This window comes from Nerophis lumbriciformis, linkage group LG12 (genome assembly GCF_033978685.3).
Source record: "Nerophis lumbriciformis linkage group LG12, RoL_Nlum_v2.1, whole genome shotgun sequence".
In the NCBI taxonomy this organism is placed as follows: Eukaryota; Metazoa; Chordata; class Actinopteri; order Syngnathiformes; family Syngnathidae; genus Nerophis; species Nerophis lumbriciformis.
This window is the reverse complement of record NC_084559.2, coordinates 33,890,646-33,915,786: the sequence shown is the minus strand read 5'-3', so window position 1 is coordinate 33,915,786 and position 25,141 is coordinate 33,890,646. Positions and strand designations below refer to the sequence as shown.

General features: G+C 38.8%; 2 protein-coding genes across 3 annotated transcripts in view; one reads left to right on the top strand and one right to left on the bottom strand.

Moving 5' to 3' along the window:
* Window positions 1–551: 551 nt before the first annotated feature.
* Window positions 552–8,537, bottom strand: iqcd (IQ motif containing D). 2 transcript variants are annotated; one of them, XM_061985809.1, is made up of 5 exons: window positions 8,505–8,537; window positions 7,462–8,106; window positions 4,211–4,432; window positions 4,050–4,121; window positions 552–1,104 (listed from the first exon to the last, which is right to left on the bottom strand). In XM_061985809.1, the coding sequence occupies exons 2-5, from the start codon at window positions 8,095–8,097 to the stop codon at window positions 814–816; spliced, it is 1,221 nt and encodes a 406-aa protein (XP_061841793.1). In that variant the 5' UTR covers window positions 8,098–8,106; window positions 8,505–8,537; the 3' UTR covers window positions 552–813. The 2 variants fall into 2 exon arrangements, with proteins under 2 accessions (XP_061841793.1, XP_061841792.1); XM_061985808.1 differs by lacking the exon at window positions 8,505–8,537 and having other exon boundaries at window positions 7,462–8,246.
* Window positions 8,538–8,738: 201 nt separating this feature from the next.
* Window positions 8,739–25,141, top strand: part of tpcn1 (two pore segment channel 1) — a 36,553-nt gene continuing 20,150 nt past the window's right edge. The window contains exons 1-10 of the mRNA XM_061986437.1: window positions 8,739–9,018; window positions 9,278–9,378; window positions 14,940–15,076; window positions 20,736–20,912; window positions 21,006–21,119; window positions 21,246–21,376; window positions 21,493–21,581; window positions 23,185–23,219; window positions 23,320–23,378; window positions 23,470–23,569. Of these exons, the coding sequence (XP_061842421.1) occupies window positions 9,279–9,378; window positions 14,940–15,076; window positions 20,736–20,912; window positions 21,006–21,119; window positions 21,246–21,376; window positions 21,493–21,581; window positions 23,185–23,219; window positions 23,320–23,378; window positions 23,470–23,569 (942 nt within the window). The 5' untranslated portion in view covers window positions 8,739–9,018; window position 9,278. The remainder of the gene's footprint in view (window positions 9,019–9,277; window positions 9,379–14,939; window positions 15,077–20,735; window positions 20,913–21,005; window positions 21,120–21,245; window positions 21,377–21,492; window positions 21,582–23,184; window positions 23,220–23,319; window positions 23,379–23,469; window positions 23,570–25,141) is intronic.

Here is a 25,141-nt window from a genome sequence, read left to right as displayed (position 1 = left end):
GATAACACATCTTAACTTAGATGTATTTTTTGGATAATTTTCCAGAGATGCGAGCTTCTCACAATAATCTTCTCTTTGTCTCACAAATACATAATCTTCTTCTGCAGAGATTATGGAATTGTGAACCGCTCCTCCGAAAACCCCCCCAGTTTAGATAAATAAGCAGCGAAATAAATAGTTGCTTAATCCATGCATGATTATACTTTTTCACAGTAATTAAGACCCTCAGTGCTATTGTGGCTAAACTCACTCTCTATTGTTTTGTTTTGTTTTATGAATTGTATTTCAAATAAAAAGCAATGGCAAGTGAGTTAGACCACTTTTGCAAATACTATTATACATCATGATCATAACTCATTAATAATAATAATAATAATACAAAAGGTTAACTCGTTCAAAATGTAAATTTTGGATTATAATTTATCAACATTTGAAAGTGAGTTTGACCACTACAGCACTGAGGGGCTCAGTGTGTGCAACATCTATGATAAATCTTCAGAATTCTGCACTTAACAAATACATAATCAAAATACAGATCTACGCCATTTAGATTTTTTTTTAATCTGCTTTATTAAAAAAATAAGGGTATTTAAAACCCTTATGAAAGTTAATCAGTGACCGCCTCTCATTGAATATTCAGCAGTACGATATCGCCATCTTGTGGTCACAAAGCAGCAGCTGGTATACCCAACATATCAGTCGCCTGTGCCCCATCGACATTGATTAGTAATAATCAAACATCCATTAATGCATGTATCCCATACTACAAACCTGATGCTGCTCACACAGTATTGTTGTCATTTTATTTTGGGACTACTTCTTTTTCTTCTTCCCCTTGCCCTTCCCCTTGCCCTTCTTTTTGCCCTTCTTGTTCGGCTTCATGGGATTAAGAGCCAACTCCCGGCGGGTACAGTAGCCCCTCCACCAGGACTGGCAATAAAGAGTGACTTTGAGCTTCAACTCGGTAACTCTTTTCTCTTCCGCCAACCGCCGCTTCTCCATGATGCGGTTGTACTCCTTCTCTAGGTCAGCATAGGGCTTCTCCAGTCTGTTGCATTCTCCTTCTTCCCTCTCAACATCAATCTGACATAACTCCAGCTCAGCCTGGGAGATAAAGAGAAAGACGGTCACTTACCATTTTAAAGTTTATATTTCAACAATTCATTCATCATTTTAGAGAATCGCAATGGTTAAAATGCAGTTATTGTAGTAAGAAGACAGAGTGACATATTCACTATAGCCAAGCTTCTATCTATGTCTGTTACTGGGAAGTAAACACTATCCATCCATCCATTTTCTACCGCTTATTCCCTTTGGGGTCGCGGGGGGCGCTGGAGCCTATCTCAGCTACAATCGGGCGGAAGGCGGGGTACACCCTGGACAAGTCGCCACCTCATCACAGGGCCAACACAGATAGACAGACAACATTCACACTCACATCCACACACTAGGGCCAATTTAGTGTTGCCAATCAACCTATCCCCAGGTGCATGTCTTTGGAAGTGGGAGGAAGCCGGAGTACCCGGAGGGAACCCACGCAGTCACGGGGAGGACATGCAAACTCCACACAGAAAGATCCCGAGCCCGGGATTGAACCCAAGACTACTCAGGACCTTCGTATTGTGAGGCAGATGCACTAACCCCTCTTCCACCGTGAAGCCCAAGTAAACACTAGGACTAGCAAAATAATACATGATTACTAATCTGACGAAAAATGTTGACTTGTGCGCAAATGTGCGTTTGATCAGGTAGTGACAGGCTGCACGACCAAGTAAGTCAATATGGAAGACACTAAACACCAAGATAGTCCTCTCCAAAAAAAAAAACCATGACGGAACAGGTACAATGAAATGGCCTCATTCACCGCGGTCTACCTGACACGTGAAATGTGACAAATTGTGTGTGGGGGGGGTGAACTATCAACTTTAGCTGCCAGATGGCAGTAGAGTGTTGAGTATCTTAAAATGTGTTTTGGCAATCCTAACTTTGACCACAGCCTCAGTTGCTTCGTAGAGTGGCGTATTCCATGATGATTTTCAGCAGACTGCATTGCAAAATGATTAACCCCCAACTTCCTCTAACGTGAGATCCACCCAAGAACGGGGCCATATAAATCCCTTCCCTACTGTAAGAGTGCCCTGATTTATGAGTATTTTGAGATTAGAGAGTCTCTCGACTATAGTCGAGAGACTCTCTTAATTGTTATTTTTGAAGTTGCAAGCAGAAATTTGCATTACAAGCATTCCCGCTATTAGTTGGCGTAGCAAATGTCACAGTGGACCCCGTAAGATCCGCCCAAAACATCTAGTGTTATAATCTTATACTGTAGATAGAGATGGACATAACTATGTTTTCCAACCATAGGAAGGAAGAAAGAGAGTGTGAAGGACAGTGCTGAGAAGAAGTGCATTGAATTAACAAATAAATAATCCAAAACATGATTTGGCGGAGCAGTACGAGTGTATCATTGCTAGTCTGCACCATACCGATGCAGAATTAGTGTAACACGAGCCTCGAATGTTAAAATAATATCTAAACGGCAGACATTTATACATGAAAAGTTGGAAAAGCTGCTGATGGTGTGTTTGACGGAGAAGCAGCTAGAAGTAGTGGTGTGTGATACCACTGATTTTTCTTTCCGATCCAATACCAATCCAATATCGATACTTTGTGCAAAGATAGCTAATGTGTCTACTAAAAATGTTAAAATTTAAGTCTTTTCAAATAACATTTCAATCTGGAAAAAAAAAAATACAGAAAAATGCTAAAAAGAGCAAAAAATTGTAATGTGATGAGAACAAGCTGACATTTTTAAACTAATAATTAATAATAATAATAATAATAATAAACCTAGTCACATTAGATTATATATATCTGTTTTTAGAATGTTTTTAAATAAAAAAAAATATCAAAATGGCCTCCCCATACTTGACCTTTCATTTTCAGTAAGCGGCCCTTGGTGGAGAATGTTTTGACACCCCAGACTTAAAATATTAGAAGCTCTCAAAATAAAAAAATAAATATACTTTAAATATAAACAAAGTTTAGTTAGTTAGTTAATAAAAAAATTAAATACTAACTTATGAAGTAATTTGACAATTGCAATAACAATAATAAACACTTACATATGTAACGGAACATTGGTATTTTCGTACAGGCAGATTTTTTAACACATTAAGTTATGGTGTTACACAATCATATTATTATAATTGTAGTTATTATTATATATTATTATTATTATTATTATTATTATACTATTACATGGGAATAAAACACAAGTAAAAATGTTAGGAAAAAAAGAGCAAAACAATCAGTATGTAATGAGAAAAATCTGAAGGGTTCTAACTATTAATGATAATATACTTAGTCACCTAAAATACAAAACTGACACAATATCTGTTATTAGCTTTTTTTTTTTGTATTATTATTAAAAAATATATCAATATGACTTTAATACTTTGACTTTTCAGGATGCGGCCCCTTGGTGGAAAAAGTTTGGACACTCCTGAACTAAAATATCGATATTTTGATTTGAGCATTGATTTTAGAACATAAATATCTGGTATCTGCAGTATCGATATATTCCAGTATCGATCCACACAACTTCTACTAGAAGGAGCCATAGTAGAAGTTCACTCTCCAAGGTAAATGCTGTACATTATTTTTACATTACTTCATTAAACTACTGTAGTTGTTAGAAGTACATTCTATTGTATTGTTTTATACAATATTTCTTATCTGTACGGGTTTTTTTTGTTTTTTTTAAGTGCATGTTAAATGTTAAAACTGTGCTATTTTGGGGGGCCTAGCACCATTTAAATTGATTTCAACTCATTTCAATTAGAGATTGATTCGAGACACAAGTGATTTTAGTTAAAAGCTCCGTCACAGGACCAATTTAGTTCGTAAGTTGAGGTACTACTGTATGTAAAAATATCAATCGTGATTAATCGAGAGCAATCTTGTGATTAATATTGGTTCTCAATTGTAAGTGTGCGAACTAATACATGTGTTACAAGACATAAACAATGAGTATTTAAAGTTTGTACCTGGTGCTCTTCTATTTCATCATCAAACTTTTGGATCAAGTATTCCATTTCCATCTCCACATTCTCGTTTATCTGCCAAAGAGGAAAACGTTTAAAAAAAACCCCACCAACAAGCCCATCTAAATAAATGATGTAAACTCTCATTAACCAAGTGAATGCACCTCTTGTAGTACTTTCTCGCCCTCTCTGTATTTCAGCGTCATCGTGTGGAGGCGAATGTTAAGTTTGTCTATTTCCTGCTGGAAGCTGGCCTGCTTCACCTGCGAAGTCTTAATGAGGGACTGACACTGTTTGTCTGCAACAAGCCACCAGTCCACTTCTTTCGTCTGGCTCTCCTGAAGCCGGCGCTCCAAAATGCTGAGGTCATCTGTCTTCTTGGAAATCTAAAGCATTGGGGAGAGGTCAGACATGATCTTATTTTTTTTATATTGCTATCTTTAATGTTGGGATGAATGAACAATGGATATAAAAAGTCCACACACCACCGCTGTCTGACGTAAAAAATAAAATAAAAATGAGACAACCATAAAATTCATATGCTGTTAAAAAAGTGACGCTTTGAACACAGTCATGCAAAAACTGCATTAACTGCAGAAAAAGATTCTACTTTTGTTTAATTGTACGAAGCCCTCACAGGTTTTTTTTCTTTTCTCTATTTTATTTACAAAAATCACACAGAATACAAATCAGTCCAACAAAATAACACACAATATCACAATAATAATACATGATATTCCAATTCCAAACCAATCCCAGCACAGCAACACTGCGGGTACATATGTAATTGCATTTAGGCCTGGGCTCTGGCTGGGCCATTCCAAAATAACACATTACTCACTGACGGATAGTGTTGACAACATTATGCTTGTTTATCTTCAGCCTCTGTCAAGGTGGAGGGATTTATGAACAGTTTCTCAAAAATAGGAGGTACCAGCGTGTACCTAAAAGGTTACAATGCTTGTTGCTTAGGTTGTACATTTTTGAGAGACATTTCTGTACCCTTCAGTACAGGTCCATTGTTGTACCTAATTAATTTGTACCACTTAAAGTACAATGGTAACAACCCCTTAACTAACATTATACAGCCCAAAGTGCTTCACATAGCAGGAACCTAATAAAGGGGAACTATTTTTTCTACATTTAAAACACTTCCTTGTGGTCTACATTACATGTAATGGTGGTTCTTTGGTGAAAATCAAGCACTTAGGCATGGAGACTGTTTCTACAAACATTTGTGAAAGAATGGGCCGCTCTTAGGAGCTCAGTGGTTTCCAGCGTAGAACTGTCTTAGATGCCACCTGTGCAACAAATCCAGTCGTGAAATTTCCTCGCTCCTAAATATTCCAAAGTCAACTGTCGGCTTTATTACAGGAAAATGGAAGAGTTTGGGAACAACAGCAACTCAGCCACGAAATGGTAGGCCACGTAAACTGACAGAGAGGGGTCAGTAGATGCTGAAGCGCATAGTGCAAAGAGGTTGCCGACTTTCTGCACAGTCAGTTGCTACAGAGCTCCAAACTTCATGTGACCTTCCAATTAGCCCACGTACAGTACGCAGAGAGCTTAATAGAATGGGTTTCCATGGCCGAGCAGCTGGGTTTGGAGGTTGCCAGGAGAACGGTACATTTTGGACTGCATTGTGCCGAGTGTGAAATTTGGTGGAGGAGGAATTATGGTGTGGGGTTGTTTTTCAGGAGTTGGGCTTGGCCCCTTAGTTCCAGTGAAATGAACTTTGAATGCTCCAGGATACCAAAACATTTTGGACAATTCCATGCTCCCAACCTTGTGGGAACCTTGTGATTGATTGATTGATTGATTGATTGATTGATTGATTGATTGATTGATTGAATTGATTGAACGGTTTGGCGCGGGCCCCTTCCTCTTCCAACATGACTGTGCATCAGTGCACAAAGCAAGGTCCATAAAGACATGGATGACAGAGTCTGATGTGGATGAACTTGACTGGCCTGCACAGAGTCCTGACCTGAACCCGATAAAACACCTTTGGGATGAATTAGAACTGAGACTGAGAGCCAAGCCTTCTCGACCAACATCAGTGTGTGACCTCACTAATGCGCTTTTGGAAGAATGGTGGAAAATTCTTATAAACACACTCCGCAACCTTGAGGACAGCCTTCCCAGAAGAGTTGAAGCTGTAATAGCTGCAAAAGGTCGACCGACATCATATTGAACCTTATGGGTTAGGAATGGGATGGCACTTCAAGTTCATATGTGAGTCAAGGCAGGTGGGCAAATACTTTTGGCAATCTAGTGTATGTACACACACAGTTATATAACCGTAACCCTATGCATATATATATATATATATATATATATATATATATATATATATATATATATATATATATATACATATATGCACAAACACACACACACACACACACACACACACACACACACACACACACACACACACACACACACACACACACACATATTATATATTATATTATATACACATATACAGTAGGTATGAACACAAAAATAGATAGACAGGCCCTCAGCCAAATTCTTTCAACCCAATGTTGTGGCACCCGAGTCCAAAAGTTTGGGGACCCATGGACTACAATGTCAAACGCTCAAAGGTCTTCGGGTAAATCTCTACCTTATATGGAGGTATTCGCAGATGTCACAGGTCAGAAAACGTCACGAGTCAGAGCAAATTCCAAACGGCTCGTGTAGCAAAGTATGACGGAAGGAAAGAATATTTTATAAATATCTCCGCAATGCCTCCATGGTTTGATTTAAAAATTTCTGGACTTATTGGGATCCCAAATACACAAAAACATGTACAAGTAGGTAAGAAAAGTTGGTTTTGCGCAATAGGTCCCCTTTAAATAGTTGATAGTGCCAGGAAGATTTAAATGTGTGCTTCAACCCATAATTTAAGACAATAAGAGCTCAATAAGTAAAATATCAAAGGATAAAAATGACAATAGAACAAGATCATGTAACATATGATAAATAATGATGATGATATGGCACACACTTGCAAGAAAGGGAGAGTAAATATTGTTAAGATAAGATGTGATAGGCTGATTGGCAACACTAAATTGACCCTAGTGTGTGAACGGGAGTGTGAATGTTGTCTATCTGTGTTGGCCCTGCAATGAGGTGGCAACTTGTCTAGGGTGTACCCCGCCTTCCGCCCGAATGCAGCTGAGATAGGCTCCAGCACCCCCCAAGACCCCGAGAGGGATAAGCGGTAGAAAATGGATGGATGGATGGATGGATGTGAAAATGTGGTAATGTGGGGATCCTGCTTTGTCTTCTTATGTTCTGGCTGGAGCCTATCCCAGTTCCTTCCAAGCGGAAGGCAGGGTACATCCTGGACAAGTCGCCACCTCCGTTGGAGATCTCTTGCTTTGAAAATGTGTTTATAACTGCTTACCTCCGCATCTTTTTGGATGATGGCTGCAGCTGTTTCTTCCAATTTGACGATCATATCCGTGTCAGGTGACACCGTCTCGACGGCTAGCAGTATTTCCTCTTCCGGGCTGGTCTGCAACCTGACTATCATGTGTCCATGAAATTGCTTTAACCCTAAGCTGAGCGTGTGCTCAGCATCTCCTAATTCCATGTCCACGTCTGGCTTAAACCCCAAAATGGCATCAGGGTGGGTTCGGAACAACCTTAGCAGATCCCTGACAGAGTACTTGAAGTCCCTCTCAAGCTGAGCCCTCCTTCTCCTTTTTGCAAGTTCTTTTTCTGGTGGTCCACCTGGCTCCTCATTGAGACCATTAGATTTTTCCAGCTTTTCGGTTAATATCTGATGGACCTCAAGAGCCCTTGTGAGCTCATCACGTACCTCAGCAGACGGGTGTTCTGACTTATGGACGGCAGGCAGAGATGCTGCGATCTCTATTTGACTGATGCAGTTCTCCAGTATGTTGGAGATGGACTGGGCCTCAGGAGAGAGGAGCCTGGGCAGCGGCACCTCGTGGTCACTCTCCCAGTCGTCATCTTGTTGGAGACCGGAGAATATGAGCTGGGTCGTGTCTGTCTCTATCAGTTGATCGTCAGACATGCTGTGTCACTGGTGGTGCAAAAAAGAAAATAATAATAATAATGCATTAATTAATGTTCTTAATAATTATTAGTTATATGTATAACCCCACACATAAAACATGACCAGATAAAATGTTCAATATGTAATCTCACTATTTATCCATTTCCCTTAGAGTAACATATCATGGCTGTGGGTATCCCCAAATATTTGCGCCTTATTACGTCACATGATGACGTCACTAACGATTCTCAAAACAAACGAAATGCATTTCTTCGCGAATACTCTTCATTCATTCTAACAAATCCAAATTAAACTTCAACTGTTTAAATTTGCATTCAGATTTCGAGCGTTTTTAGGTTGATATTAAAAACACCCTGCATTTCCACTTTGTTGAAAATATGTCAGAAAGGCTATTCTGTACTTACTTGACATGTCGATCGTCCAAACACAGTTGCTATGATACCGACAACATAGCTGACGCTGAGTGAATACAACTATTATTGGAGTCAAACCTGTTTATTTACCACAGGATTTTAAAATGACCCTATGCCTAAATCATATTTTCGATCTGAAAGGAATGTATTTGTATTTATGTATAATTCATGTATTAAAATATCTGCCACTTTTATTTTGAAATACAACATGGTCACAGACTGCCGTGATTCGCTGAAAGTGTCGTAAAAACGGACACGATCCTAACTCAGATGCAGCGCTCGGGTTGCTTTTGTAAATGAATGTAGTGTTTACAGGAAAGTTTGTCGTAACAAGACCCATTTTGTTTAGGGAAGCGGCTTAATAATTTTGGAGTTTGCACCTAATTCAGTTCTCCGGGGTGAGAAGATGTCGAGATGGACGCAGCAGGAGAAGGGCGGCTTGTGACACACTGACCGGCTGACTCGGTGACAGATGTCCCCTGCGTGACAGGACACGACTAAAGCTGTAAACAACAAACTATATCCACTTACTCGACAGTCAATTTAATGTTTGTTTTTAACCTGCTTAACATTTTAATTACGTATTTATTTTCGTTATGGTTCACCACAATACTTCGAAGTACTATATGTTAGCTAACAACTTAGCGTTAGCCACTGCCATGATATACTGTTTTCCACCAAAACAGTATATTTATGTAGTTAACTAGCTTTGTTCCCGTGTAACGTTTCTCTCATTTAACCGAGTATTTGTTTATTTTGTTCAGAATGGAGATTGTTGACGACGACGACGACGTGCCTCTCATCCTCACCTGGGATGATGCAAACAGCGGTTTACTCAACGAGGAGCCGGATAGGGGAGACGAGAGTAAGTAAATGTATTGTAAATACTTGTTTTACCCCCATAAAGTGTATTTAATAAACCAAATCACGTAACGTTATATGTGCCTTTTAATAAGTGGGTGTTACTTTGTTCCTATTGTTGTTGGATCGAATCTACGGTGGCCGACATGGCCAAATGACAAAAACACACACAACTCCTCAAAACAACTGCATTAGAGAAATGCTGCAAGTTCACGAAACAAAACACTGCAAGTTCACGAAACAAAATATACATTTGCTGGGTTTACAGGGGAGCCCACCTTTAAAGTGGAAGTGCACTTGTTGGAAGTTTGCCTAGCATTCACAATCCCTCTGTAAGAATAGAACACATTTGTTTTTCTTTTTTTGTGTGTGCATTCTAAGTCGTAAAATATGGCCAACAATGCAGCTAATGGGAGTAGACTATTACTCGCATAAATACCTCTAAAAATAGCCAACAATACTCCCTTTACATCTTGTGATCTGAGTATTACAGGGGCTGTTTGCAACATTTACACAGATGCCTATAGAGGGCGCTAACTTTCCAATGTATTTTACCCAGTATAGCCCTCCTTCTCACGGCTACTCATACGTAATGACGTAATTACGTACGTAGGTTACACATACTCGTGCATTAGCTTTAGGTGTTGTTAGTTAATATTAGCAATTTGGATAGTTAGCATTAGCTGTCATCAAATGTATATTCTATAATAACAACAACATGACTGCAACTTGTTCGTTGCGTCGCTTGGACTGTTTTTGTATGTGTGCACGCGCTCCCTGCCCAGACGAATTAACAAGACCGCGTGAGTGACCGCCGTGAACACCAATCATTTTATTCGAGCCTACAGAAAAAAATTGTATTACATAAAATTTGTAATTGTGAAAAATATAGACAATTGTCAAACAATTGTGTTCTGTTAAATAATTAATGGTAACATAAGCTAGCCGGTGGTGTTCTTGTTAGATTTTTTTTCTTTGAAAAATGTTACTGTGAGGAAGTTGCAAACAGCACCTTTAACCAAGTTTTAACGAAATTGTTATAAATGCTAATGCAGACAAACTATATTTAGTGGTACCGTGATCACAGAAAGCTAACTCGCTTATGCTGCTAAATTGACATATTGAGCCGGTGAGCTGGCACATTGCCTCTGAGCTGGTGAAAGTTAATTCTAGATTTATATCATGCCGCTCACCTGGATAGTAGAAGGATGTGACCATAGACCGAGAAATTGGTCATCTTAGACCCTGAGATGGCAAGAAACACACGAAAAAACGCTTGTATGCGGCACCTTTTTTTAAACCTGTGTAAGGATTATGATTATTTTATTTAGTACTGCATCAGCGTGATTGCAGAAATTTTGATTTGCAACATTTCCGTGTTGCATATGTTTTTTGTTTTTTTTTGCATTTGTATCATGTCTGTTTGGGGCATTTAGACCACCAAAAAATGGATACCTCCATATTTAGCTATCAGGATCAACTATTTCAGTATATTTTTAATGTGTAAATATTGAATGATGTTTATTAACATCTGCTTAAACACCACAACAACGTTGATTTAAATGATTTGATAATGCTACGGTATGTGCGCTAAGTACTGTTGTTGTTTACTTCTATATGGCTGTGTGCCCTCACTATCCACATTATTAGGCAATAGGCACACTTTAGATTTAGTCCAACACAAGAAGTATGTCAAGGAATTTTCATTTATAAAGATTGATTGACTAAGCATCAAGTTGTTTTTGTCATTATATTTTGCTAATATAGTTTGCTCATATAGTATATATACTATATATATATATATATATATATATATATATATATATATATATATATATATATATATATATATATATATATATATATATATATATATATATATAAATGCATACATACATACATACATACAGTACAGGCCAAAAGTTTGGACACACTTTCTTATTCAATGGGTTTTCTTTATTTTCATGACTATTTACATGGTATCAAATGTCATCAAAACTATGAATAAACACATGTGGAGTTATATACTTAACAAAAAAAGGTGAAATATTTGGAACATGTTTTATATTCTATTTCAGTCGTCCCCAAACTAAACTACTGCCCGCCCGCGTCCAAAACCCGGCCCGTGAGAAGTCCCAAGTTTAAAAGAACAAAAAAAAACACATTATTTTTCTAATCCATTTTCTACCACTTGTTACTCCCAGTGTCTCCTAATCGTATATGATATACACATACACATACACACACACAGCCCGGCCCCCGGCCAAGTTTTTTTTAACCCAATGCGGCGCCTGAGTCAAACAGTTTGGGGACCCCTGTTCTAGTTTCTTCAAAATAGCCACTCTTTGCTGTGATTACTGTTGGCATTCTCTCTGTGAGCTTCAAGAGGTCGTCACTTGAAAAGGTTCACTTCACAGGTGTCATAGTTTTGATGCCTTCAGTGACAATCTACAATGTAAGTAGTCATGAAAATAAAGAAAAAACATTGAAATGAGAAGGTGTGTCCAAACTTTTGACCTGTACTGTATAACACACATATACAGTGGGGCAAAAAAGTATTTAGTCAGCCACCAATTGTACAAGTTCTCCCACTTAAAATGATCACATAGGTCTGTAATTTTCATCATAGGTACACTTCAACTGTGAGAGACAGAATGTGAAAAAAAAATCCAGGAATTCACATTGTAGAATTTTTAAAGAATTTATTTGTAAATTATGGTGGAAAATAAGTATTTGGTCAATAACACAAATTCAACTCAATACTTTGTAATATAACCTTTGTTGGCAATAACAGAGGTCAAACGATCACTATAGGTCTTTACCAGGTTTGCACACACAGTAGCTGGTATTTTGGCCCATTCCTCCATGCAGATCTTCTCGAGAGCAGTGATGTTTTGGGGCTGTCGCCGAGCAACACGGACTTTCAACTCCCTCCACAGATTTTCTATGGGGTTGAGGTCTGGAGACTGGCTAGGCCACTCCAGGACTTTCAAATGCTTCTTACGGAGCCACTCCTTCGCTTCCTGGGCGGTGTGTTTGGGATCATTGACATGCTGGAAGACCCAGCCACGTTTCATCTTCAAAGCTCTCACTGATGGAAGGAGGTTTTGGCTCAAAATCTCACGATACATGGCCCCATTCATTCTTTCCTTAACACGGATCAGTCAGCCTGTCCCCTTAGCAGAAAAACAGCCCCAAAGCATGATGTTTCCACCCCCATGCGTCACAGTAGGTATGGTGTTCTTGGGATGCAACTCAGTATTCTTCTTCTTCCAAACACGACGAGTTGAGTTTATACCAAAAAGTTCTATTTTGGTTTCATCTGACCACATGACATTCTCCCAACCCTCTGCTGTATCATCCATGTGCTCTCTGGCAAACTTCAGACGGGCCTGGACATGCACTGGCTTAAGCAGGGGGACACGTCTGGCACTGCAGGATTTGATTCCCTGTCGGCGTAGTGTGTTACTGATCGTAACCTTTGTTACTTTGGTCCCAGCTCTCTGCAGGTCATTCACCAGGTCCACCCGTGTGGTTCTGAGATTTTTGCTCACCGTTCTCATGATCATTTTGACCCCACGGGATGAGATCTTGCGTGGAGCCCCAGATCGAGGGAGATTATCAGTGGTCTTGTATGTCTTCCATTTTCTGATAATTGCTCCCACAGTTGATTTTTTCACACCAAGCTGCTTGCCTATTGTAGATTCACTCTTCACAGTCTGGTGCAGGTCTACAATTCTTTTCCTGGTGTCCTTCGACAGCTCTTTGGTCTTGGCCATAGTGGAGTTTGGAGTCTGACTGTTTGAGGCTGTGGACAGGTGTCTTTTATACAGATAACAAGTTCAAAGAGGTGCCATTAATACAGGTAACGAGTGGAGGACAGAAGAGCTTCTTAAAGAAGAAGTTACAGGTCTGTGAGAGCCAGAGATCTTCCTTGTTTGAAGTGACCAAATACTTATTTTCCACCATAATTTACAAATAAATTCTTTAAAATTCCTACAATGTGAATTCCTGGATTTTCTTTTCACATTCTGTCTCTCACAGTTGAAGTGTACCTATGATGAAAATTACAGACCTCTGTCATTATTTTAAGTGGGAGAACTTGCACAATTGGTGGCTGACTAAATACTTTTTTGCCCCACTGTATGTATGTATGTATGTATGCATACTAATAAAGTAATTGGTGAGGTTTTTTTTCATGCTCATTTGCTTGCCATTAGTCCACTTTTGCAGTACATGCATGCGTCTTCTCAGCTTGTACTGTTTGCCTCATAAAGGTTACAAAGTGACTCATCGGAGAAAATAGCAACACAGCAAAACCCTCACGTATAGCATGCTTTTTGTGCATTTTTGTGCCCTGTAGTGTACACAGTTTGTGTGTGAGCAGACTGGGTCTTGAAATGAACAGGAAGAGAAGAGGTTGTTTTCCAGGATGTGTAGGAGTGTCTGATAAGAAAGAAAACATTCTGTTACTGTGGATTATCCTTGGGAGATGTTTCTGGAGAGAGGGAATGTTTGGGAGTTGGAATTCTTCAGAGACGCTGCAGTTGTTTTAAGTCAGATGACAGCTCACGTGATGGGATAGAGGGGTGGAGTTCAGTTTTTATGCTCATGTCATTGACTCTTTAGACCACTACAAAACAGTGAACGTCATGAAAGCAGATTGTGGTAGTCTGACACCACTTGCTGTTTTTTTAGCTTTATTATTGTTCCACGGCAAAAGATGGATTGGAATGGCTTCTGGCGGACATCACTTCTGTGGACAACAGGCGGGCCTCTGCAGGAATAGAATCTGATCTCTCACACTGCAGTGTCACACAGTCATGGTGGACAGCACACGGCTGTGACTGCATTCTTTTTTTAAGATCCAGTTTGCGTGTTAATTATGGCAACATTTTAATCCAAGGAGTTGGATCATGCACTATGCGTGGGTGGAGCGACCAGATAGACTAGTGAAGTACACAATAAGCATGCAGCTGGAGAAGAACACATGAAGGGAGTGTTTGCAATCTATCAAAGCAAATTTAACATGTCGTGTTAAGCTATTGAATGCCTTGTGAGCGTTGATGTCATGACAAGATGCTCAAACTTCAATTTTCTATATGCACCATTTAAGTGTTATCCTGGACTCTCATGAGCTCCAAATTTAAAATCGAATTAAATGTATTGATCATCACAAGCATTATTTTGTGCTCTGGACACGCACACAACACAACACTTCAATGTTTCTGCAATTAACATTAGTCCTCAGTGGAATGTGGGACCATCTGTATCCCCACGTGTGTGGAAGTTGGAAAAAGACTGTAACACTGTGAATGATTTGTGCTGTGGACTTCCACTACCGAGACAAACACACACACACATACAGCTCCAAACGGATCAATGGAGTGTTTAAACAGCCACACAGCTGCGTTCAGTGATGATCAGAGTAGCAATGAAAGTCCTGTCGTGATCTCCTCCTATTGCTCACAGATGCAATTGGACTCTTATGGTACGGGCAGTCTTTTGTGTACTGTGTATTTAGAATCGATGCTGTTTTTTTAACATTCTACAAATGTCTTCTAGATGGAGGTGCAGGGAATTATGACATTGTGAGTAACACTGTGGTGTCAACACCCGGGCCTCAAACCCACCGAGCTCACAGTGGGTCTTTACGGCAAAGTTGGGAGATGAACTACCAGGAGGCTGCCATCTACCTACAGGTATTCTCGTGCACTAACTGTAACGTCACATGATGATGTTATATAACAATGTTATTTCACCTGCCACACCCGACCTTTGCATTTTTATTTGTCTGGCAGTGAGGTAGGAAGGAATAAAGTGTATTGAACTGTAAAGCCATGTACCATGGAACCTTAGAGGATGCACACATAGTCTTATGTGACACTAACAACTATTTTGTTTGTTGACTATCCATCAGCTATTTAGAAAAAAAGCTTATTTAACAAAATTGTTGGCCTAAATTAAGAATTTTCAAGCATAAAAATGGCTAAATGAACTACAAATATCAATACTACAGTGGTATTGGCAACTAGAGATGACCAAACCTATCAGAGTGTGCTGTTCAGTATCGTGGCCACTAATTGGCTTAGCATAAAGCAGCATTACTACACTGGATTAAAAGAGTGTAACGGTGACTCTGTGTTATTTCATGTCTAGACGGCTGTAATGTATTAATAAAAATGTTATGCTATATCGATGAAAATTTATGATTAATGAAAGTATTTCCCACAAGACTTCAATTGATTTGTGTCATTGGTTTGCAGGGCGCGCTAGATGATAATTTAAATCACATAATTGGCCATGATGCATGTGAGCAGGGAAAAAAAGAGCGAAACAAAAATGTTTAGAAATATAAATTAACTTTGTTCTGTTTTTATTAAACATGGCAAGCTATTAAGAGAATTTGGATAGGTGAGGCATAACTACAGCAGCACCTGCTGGTTATTTAGAATAGTGATCTGAGCTCTCCTGTTAGAACCTCCAAAAGTCTCAAATTCTCTCTAGGCTGTGGATACTTCGACAATACACAGAGGTGAAGAGAAGTGAAATACATTTATTTAGCGCTTTCCTCTAATGACTCTAAGTGCTTTACATAGTGAAAGCCATTTTCTAAGTTACATTTAAACCAGTGTGGGTGGCACTGGGAGCAAGTGGGTAAAGTATCTTGCCCAAGGACACAAAGGCACGGCAGTGACTAGGATGGCGGAGGCGGGGATCGAACCCGGAACCCTCAAGTTACTGGCACAGCCGCAACCACGCAGCCCCACAGGATGAGGTGGTCGTTCGGGCTTTGCCAACATCTGATTTTAACAAAAAAAAAACGAGGCAAGGACAGAAATTTAGATTTTTGTCAATGTATTTAATGGTCCATAATAATAATTTATAATATCAAAACGTGTTCCTGTGACTCCTTGGCCATGTCACACGGACAGCAGCAGCAAGTGGTCGCCGCACACTGGCACCAAAAGGATCCGAAGGGGATGTCACGTATTCGGCTTCTACCGCTCCGTTGTAATAATAAATTGAGTAGTCAAACAAAGTCAAAGTTTTTTGTATCCTTTGTGATATGCTGGGATGTTAACATTTAAAAGATTGCAAGGTTACATAATTAGCAATTATATATTTTTAAACACTCGTCTGTTTTGGCGATGTATATCCAACTTCCTGCAGCACACAGCAATTTCAACTCGCTGATGATCGCTCCCAACACCAGAAAGAAGCACATTATACAGTCCTGTGTTTGGCCACAATGTGCAGCGCTTAAGAACATTGCTACTTTCAATATGATTTGCGTATTTAAAAGGGCGCGTATCCTGGGCCTGCCAAGCTACGCCGATATTTGGGACCAATTTCAAGTTGATTGCGATGTAAAAAAGAAAAGTGCACACACTTTACCAAATCTAAATTTTTACTGGCATACGTACTTTTCTGGATTTGAACATACAGTACGTCTGTTTTAGTAGGAATGCCACGCAACTGTTGTCACATGAGACCCCAGGTGCTTAACAGGTTTCAATTCCATCTACTGTACAGATTTGTTACGACAATCTGTATTTACAGACAGTCCCATTATAATGTATGGTATTCATTATTGAGGACATAGATAGCATCAAATGTATTTATGACGGTCCAAATGTATTTGTGGCTGGGCGCCACAAATAAATGTATTGGAAACACTGAATGATTCATACTTTGCGGAAATTTGATTAACGCGGTTCTGTCCAGAACCAATTAACAGCAACAAACGATGGACGACTATTCTTCATTCAGAAATATTTATTTAAGTACAATGTTGCTCATTAGGCTAACTATTTGAATTTGAATTTGAATCTGAACTTATATGAATAGGACAGTACATGTTAATGAACAGATATATTAGAAACATGAACGTAAACATGTCAGATTTTAGCCACAAACTAATTTACGTTTGTAGTCCCAGGGGTTATTCAATTTAATTTATGTAAAAGAAAGCTGTAGATTGAGGAATTGACTGCGAATTTTCCAATAATATAAATAACAATATTAAAATCATTTTCACCTCAAATACACCATTATAATCATCATCATCCAAGCAATGTTAATGTTCTTAATTCTGTAATGCTACTCACAGGAGTTTTAACAAAGTTTAGCTGCTAATTTTGGCTAAAACAATGGTTAAAGCTATTTTCCACACAACTCTGTCTCTCCCTTGTTAGCTAGCTAAAAGCTAACTATCTTGTTGTGTCGAGTCAAATGCCGCGTCCTCCAGATGTCCGACATGCCTCTGCATCACAGACGTACTGCTATGAAAAATGGTGTCCGTTTTGTAGATTTTGCAAGTTTTTTGGGTTTTTGATGTATTTAGGGTGACATTTTTTTATACTATAGATGTTTTCAGCGGTCTCGCTGACTCGCACATGTATACGGACGTCTCCAAAGACTCCATGATGACTTTTTGATCTGAAAGTTTTTGTATGACTTTAGAGGCACATTTTTCCAGCTTATATTGCATAAGCTTGGGAATTGATCTAAAAAGTGCTTCGGAATTGCTAAAAATGTGTATTAATCTTTTCCCCTCTATTTTCAACACACTTTTTATATAATAGGTTCAATTAAAGGTAAAGCATTGGTTTCCATATTTGTAATACCGTGTAAATTTGTGATTCCACTTATGCATCCACGCAAATCTGTGATTTTTGGTCAAAACACCTTTTTTTTTCCTTTAATTTGTAATTAATTGTAGGGTTTTTTTATCCGAAAACATGTCTATTCAACATAAGTTGGTAAGAATTAAAAACTGATAATAAAGCATAATAACATGGATTTAGTAACATTTGTTAGAAAAATACAAATAAAATAAATTAATAAGTTAAAATAAAAACAAGAAAAAATAAGTAAAATAAAAATAGAATACACAATACAAATGAAATAAATGTTTGAGGCATTAACTTGAAGCTTAACCTGCATTTTGCTTGTACGCATTTAGCTTGTTCACTTTTTTTGTCACGAGCAAACAACGGCAATAGAAGAGAGATGAAAAAAGTTATTGGAGTTGGATCTTATTTAATAATTAGAATACTCACTTTTATGGCAAATGTTGATCTGAAATCAGAGGAAAACACTAACGTCAAGGTAGCAAGAGGTAGAAAGAGGGGAGGATGTATGAGTCGGTGTTTTGGCGACACGTGCTCTGTTTTGGAATTCATGCGCCCCATGCATCGATATAAATCCAAGGAATGCCGAAATGTAATGCATTGAATTAATCTTTTAAATAAGTACAATTGTTACTACGGACAGGCCGATAAATGCTTTAAAATGTAATATCGGAAATTATCGGTATTGGTTTCAAAATTATCGGTATCGGTCTCTAAGAGTAATATTTATGACTTTTAAAAACGCCGCTGTGTACACGGACGCAGAGTGTAATACAGAGCGCCAATGATCCTTAAAGGCACTGCATTTGCGTGCCGTCCCAGTCACATAATATAAAAGGCTTTTGACACACACAAGTGAATGCAAGCACTCTTGATCAACAGCCATACAGGTCACACTGAGGGTGGCTGTATAAACAACTTTAACACTGTTACAAATATGCGCCACACTGTGAACCCACACCAAACAAGAATGACAAACACATTTTGGGAGAACATCTGCACCGTAACACAACATAAACACAACAGAACAAATACCCAGAACCCCTTGCAAGACTAACTCTTCCGGGACGCTACATTATACACCCCCGCCCCCCGCCCAGTACCTCACCGCACGCTGCATCCGTGTCGGCAGCGAACGTCTGTTTAGTGCTGCCGCCCATATCATCGACAAGAACAGAAATCGCATACATTGTGACAATGCTGAGATGCTTGTTTTCATTCAGAAAAATCTTCCTCTCACACGTGATGACAAGGAGAAAAATAATCAACCCACTCTTTGAGCTTCATCTGTTGCACAAATAGACTAATAGTCTGGACTGAGTGAAACTGTTTTATTTATGTTTTGTGCCTTTTTTCCCCATGCACTTTAAAGAATGGCTGTGTTTTCTACTAGTCTAGACTGAAGCAGTTTTATTAATGTTCATGCACTTTAAAGAATGGCTGTGTTATCTCCTAGTCTAGACTGAAGCAGTTTTTTATTTTTGTGCCTTTCTTGTTTTTATTTGCACATTTTTGTTACTCATGCAAATACGTTAAGAACAGGGCAGATTGAGCCCAGTTTATAGTATACTCTGGACTGAAGCTGTGTGTCTTCATTGTTTTTGTAGCTGTTGTTTTGTGGCATGTTTAAAAAAAAAAAAAAATGCACTTTGTGAAAGTCAAAGTACAGTGTTTCCCATAGTTGTAGTGGATATCAGGATTATTTCAGGGAGAGCATGTCCCACATTCCAAGGTGCTGTTTTTGAGGCATGTTAAAAAAAATAATGCACTTTGTGACTTCAATAATAAATATGGCAGTGCCATGTTGGCACTTTTTTCCATAACTTGAGTTGAAGTTGTTCTCTTATTTTGGAAAACCTTGTTACATTGTTTAATGCATCCAGCCGGGCATCACAACAAAATTAGGCATAATAATGGGTTAATTCCACAACTGTATATATCGGTATCGGTAATTAAGAGTTGGACAATATCGGAATATCGGATATCGGCAAAAAAGCCATTATCAGACATCTCTAATTGTTACCCTAAACATCACTTTGTTTTTTTTATTTTTTCATTTAACATACATGCAAACTACTTAACGATCCAATGTGCGATTTATTGGGTTATGGTTACATGTGAAGGTGTCAAAAATCAAGTGCTGCACGGCATGCTGGGAATGCCTTTGGATTCCCAGCAAAAAACAATACCTTTTTAAATCATACATTTGATCGTTTTTAGTGTGAAAAATGTATATTAAATGACAAAATACAAAAATATAACAATTTAGTGTAACAATTGTGAGATTCTTTCAATTCACTATTGCATTTCCATATCCCTTGGATTTATGAATTCCAATAGGAAGCACTTCCCATCAGAATACCGGCATAGTGTACGGTGTTGCCTTAATGCACCATCATAGTCCAGACTTTCTTAGAATCAAAAATAGACATTTTTATGAGTATCTCAGTTACTCGCCTTTATTTACTATTCGCAGGCGGTCTCCGAATATAACCCCTGCTATTTGCTGTCTTGTGTTATTTAATTTGATTCACCATTGTCCGTTAATTTAAAAAAAGAAAATACTTTGTTTAAACAGCTATGGCACACATGTTTGAATAGGTGCACCTCTGTGAGCTTTGTAGTGCTGTAAGCTTGTGTGACTCTGGAACAAACAATATGATGATTACATAACAAGGTTACATGATGTGCACCTTATGCAGTATTCTCTTCATGTTACATACAGGAAGGAGAAAACAATGACAAGTTCTTCACCCACCCCAGAAACCCCAAGGCGCTGGCGGCGTACCTTTTTGCACACAACCACATCTTCTACATGATGGAGCTACTCATAGGCCTTCTGCTCATGGCGCTGTCGCTGTGCGAAGCTCCCGCGGTGCCGACTCTGCGCCTGGACGTCTATGTGAGTGAAGACTAGCTCATGTCAACGAAGGTGCAACACGTTCATTATTACCTGTAGCCGGCATTAGAAAGAACACATTTGATCGCTGTGCAGATCCACGCCACCCTGGAGCTGTTAGCCTTAGTTATGGTGGCATTTGAGCTGTGCATGAAGCTCCGTTGGCTGGGATTCCACATCTTCATACGACACAAGAGGACAATGGTGAAGGTAACTCCATGCATAATACACTATTAATTGTCAGAGGTCAGCCCGATCACCTCAGCCCCCCCCCCCCCCAAAGACTGCAGTGAAGAACACCGTAGCCTCACGTCTCTGTTTCTCATTTTTCGCCAGACATGTGTGTTGCTGCTGCAGTTTGTAGAGGCCATAGTGGTTCTGGTCCGACAGACATCCCACATGCGAGTGACCAGAGCACTCAGACCAATTTTCCTGGTGGACTGTAGATACTGTGGTGCTGTGCGCAGGTACACAACATGGTGAAGAAGTCTGGTCTATCCATGCTACCACAAGTGGGGGGCAGTGTTTGATGTTTGCTGACTTTAATCAACAAAGGTAACTAACATTTTCAATATCCATTCAGAAATTTGCGGCAGATCTTCCAGTCCCTCCCGCCATTTATTGACATCCTCCTCCTGCTGCTCTTCTTCATGGTCATATTTGCTATTTTGGGTGAGCCTTTTTTTTAGAAAAGTGCATCGGACACGCCACCAAAACACTCAAGCACACAATGTTGTACTGTATTTCAAGTGGTGCAGTCTCGTCTCTATTTTTGATCTTTAATGTAAGAAAATATATAATGAAGCAATTATTATTTATTGAAATGAAAACTAGAAATAATGCAATTATTAAAAAATATTTCAGTGGTACCTCAACTTACAAGCACATTGCGTTCCAAGACCAAACCCTGTTTGGCCCTCCCAAAACCCCACAATGTGCATGAAACATGCCTTTTAAAAGCAAAAGATAACTTTTAGACAAGAAATATTGTTTGGAAAACTTTACAGTAGCATGTACTACAAACAACTGCAATAGTTTTATGAAATAATGTAGTAAGATTGTTCAGCATTTAGCTTGGGGACCGGCTTTGGGCTGTTTCTCTGTCCAGTGTAGCCAATTTCCCTTCTTATTTAGCGACTTGATTTCATAGAGCACGTTGCTTGTTTCTCTCGTGACATCTGCCAACACTGTCTCTGTCGTGTAACAATAGGAACTATGAAATTGCAGCTTATGTTCCAAACGGTCACATTTGAGTGACGGGAAAGAAAGGTCAGTGTTGACAACAATTGATATGTGTCTGTGTGCCAAAGGTAATGCTTGACCACCCAGTTTGTCAGTCAAGACTAAATGGAACAAATTGAAACACTTCAAAAACAGCATCTGCAGCTTCTCAACATTTTTATGGACAAATGCTTGTCGTTTGGCCGTTTGTTTCTTGTGTAAACAAAGCAGGAGCCAGAACATGTAAAAATATATTAACTCTTTATTGCTCAAAAACTACTTCAATCGACAGTGAAAATGCTGGTGACTCAAGGTATGCTTGCAACTTAAAGCATATTACTGGGATCCTCCCCTTTTGCAGGGAAGAGTCCTCCCACATTCTTTAGTTCTAAGGCTGTCTAAATAAAAAGAGGTGACTAGAATTTAAGGTTAATCATTTATTCTATATAAAAGAGTAAGTACAAACAATAGCAATACCAGCGCTGGAGAGGAGACCGAGCTGTCTAAAGTCCGGCGCCTTCTCTTCAATGGTAGCCGTCCTCACATGCTTATGTCCACCTTGCTACTCCTCCTTGGCGGAGATCAAAACTAAAAGTTCACTTAAAATGTGCGCTGAACACACACACATTTTTGTCCACTCTCGCTTCCCGCACCTGCTACATCGTGACACCATTAAAACTAAAGACAATAATGTGTGTGTGCGTGCGCAAAGATAAGAAACAAGGTGAAATCTTTGTGATTATCTCTTCGAGCAAAGCAAAGGCCAAAGCTGGTAACTTCTAAAGCGTTTCATTTTGATCAAAGGTGGGAGAATATTCATCTAACAATAATAAGAAGCTGAGTGACAGCTCGTGTCTCAAATTACTTATAAATTGAGATGAAAAAAAAATAGAAGTAAAATGTTTATATTTTGTATGCACCATGTTTATAGTAATATTTAAATGCTCTTCTTCTGTAAAGTTAGATTTTCCTCTTACTCAAAAATTGTTGTTTAATGCTATTGCTTTTTGATAAAACCAGTTTTTGACTGTGATGTTTGTGGTTTTCAACCCAGGTTTTTGCCTCTTCTCTACAAACACAGCAGATCCGGTAGGTTGTGGTTTCTTTTTGACATTCGTAGTCTAGATAGTTCTTCTTCCTCTCTGTTGTGGTCACATTTCCTGATTTAGTTTTCCTGTCTTCACTACAGTACTTCAACACTCTGGAGAACAGCATGGTCAGTCTGTTTGTGCTGCTGACCACAGCAAAGTAAGCGGAAGATCACAGTCTGGGACTGCTTCTGTCTGCGTCTTAGCGCCCGTGATACACACGCAAACATGACCATCGTTTTTTCTTGTAGCTTCCCTGATGTGATGATGCCAGCGTACTCGAAGAGCAGCTGGTCCTGTGTGTTTTTTATCGTGTACCTCTCCATCGAGCTCTACTTCATCATGAACCTGGTATTGACGTATTTAAACTGTAGAGGAACATGTAGATAAGGCAATATCAAAAAACTCACAACTGATCTATGTCAAACGACAGTACACTTTCATGGTCAAACAATTCATTTCAGGACTCTCGTAGACCTGATATGTGTTTGCATTTGAAAATCAGAACATATGAATTAAAATATAATAATTATATATACTATACATTCTTATTTACTCTAGTGATTTTGTTTTAAGTATCATTTCAATATCATTTAACAACATACAAGTGTAAAAATAAATGTATTAGTTTTGATAATACATTAAAGAACCCCTCTAATGCTGATTACATTGGCATTTATGTCATCGTTCTGGACCTAAAAATTATGACCACAGGTAAAATGTCCACCAAAATAGACACAGTAGTGATTTTAGGATTGTTTTCAAACGAGTTTCAGCACATTTTGGAATGCTGACTTTTAGCTCCAAAATGTGAGCAAGCCTTTTGATGTCCTACAGAAGACTGGAGGCAATTTTATATTGTGGAGTATGTGTTTTGGTAGCATCTTTACCCAGAACTACAATATTTTTGTGCAGAATTTGAAGGAATTCTCAAATATAGCTGCCAGATGCATTGTTGCAGGTTGCAGCAATACAACTAAAAAAGGGGTCAGCCTACATACATTTCCAAATGATGGCAATATCAGAATCCGCTTCATTGGCCAAGTATGTTTAACACACAAGGAATTTGAGTTGGTGGACTGTGCTATGTGGACAGTATGGACCTCTGCATTCGAATTGGGACGAACCAAGCGCAAGTTTATAATTTTATAGAGTTGAGTGATGTACAGCAATCATTTAATGATGAATTAAACATGAATTATTTATTAATAATGATTCTGACATGGAAGAAGAAGGTTTTTGGTTGGAGTTTGGAAAGAAATGTTAAAACTCAAGCCAAATACGATCCTAAATATGCGGAGCACCCTCTATCGGCGAAAGACTGAGTCAGAACCTACGGAATAACAGAAAGAGGACAAATCAAATTTGATTGATTGAAACTTTTATTAGTAGATTGCACAGTACAGTACTTATTCCGTACAATTGACCACTAAATGGTAACACCCGAATAAGTTTTTCAACTTGTTTAAGTCGGGGTCCACGTTAATCAATTCATGGTAATAGAAGGTATAGAAATAGAAGGTAGTCCGCTCGTATTCTACTTTGTGTCCTCTTCAACTAATATTTTCCTTAAGATGCTTGAGGAAATACTGAAATAGCATGAGAGCAGAGAAGTCCGTGTTTGGCAATTTTTGATATTTGTTTTTTGATAATAATGTAACCATAACAGTTTTGAAGTAATCATGGACCAGGGCGACAAAAACATGCAATTGAGTGATCAAAATCAAAGTTTTACATGTCTTTATCTACATTGTCTATGCGGAGAATTGGGCTTCAGTTCTGTAGAGGACGTCACACCAAAAGGTAGCGGCATATCCAGTCTGGCGATGGAAAGGAGGCGTTTCAAGTACAGTTAGTTAACAACACATCACTCAAAATAAAATTGATATTATTACAAACGACTGCCAAATTCATTTTCAGGAG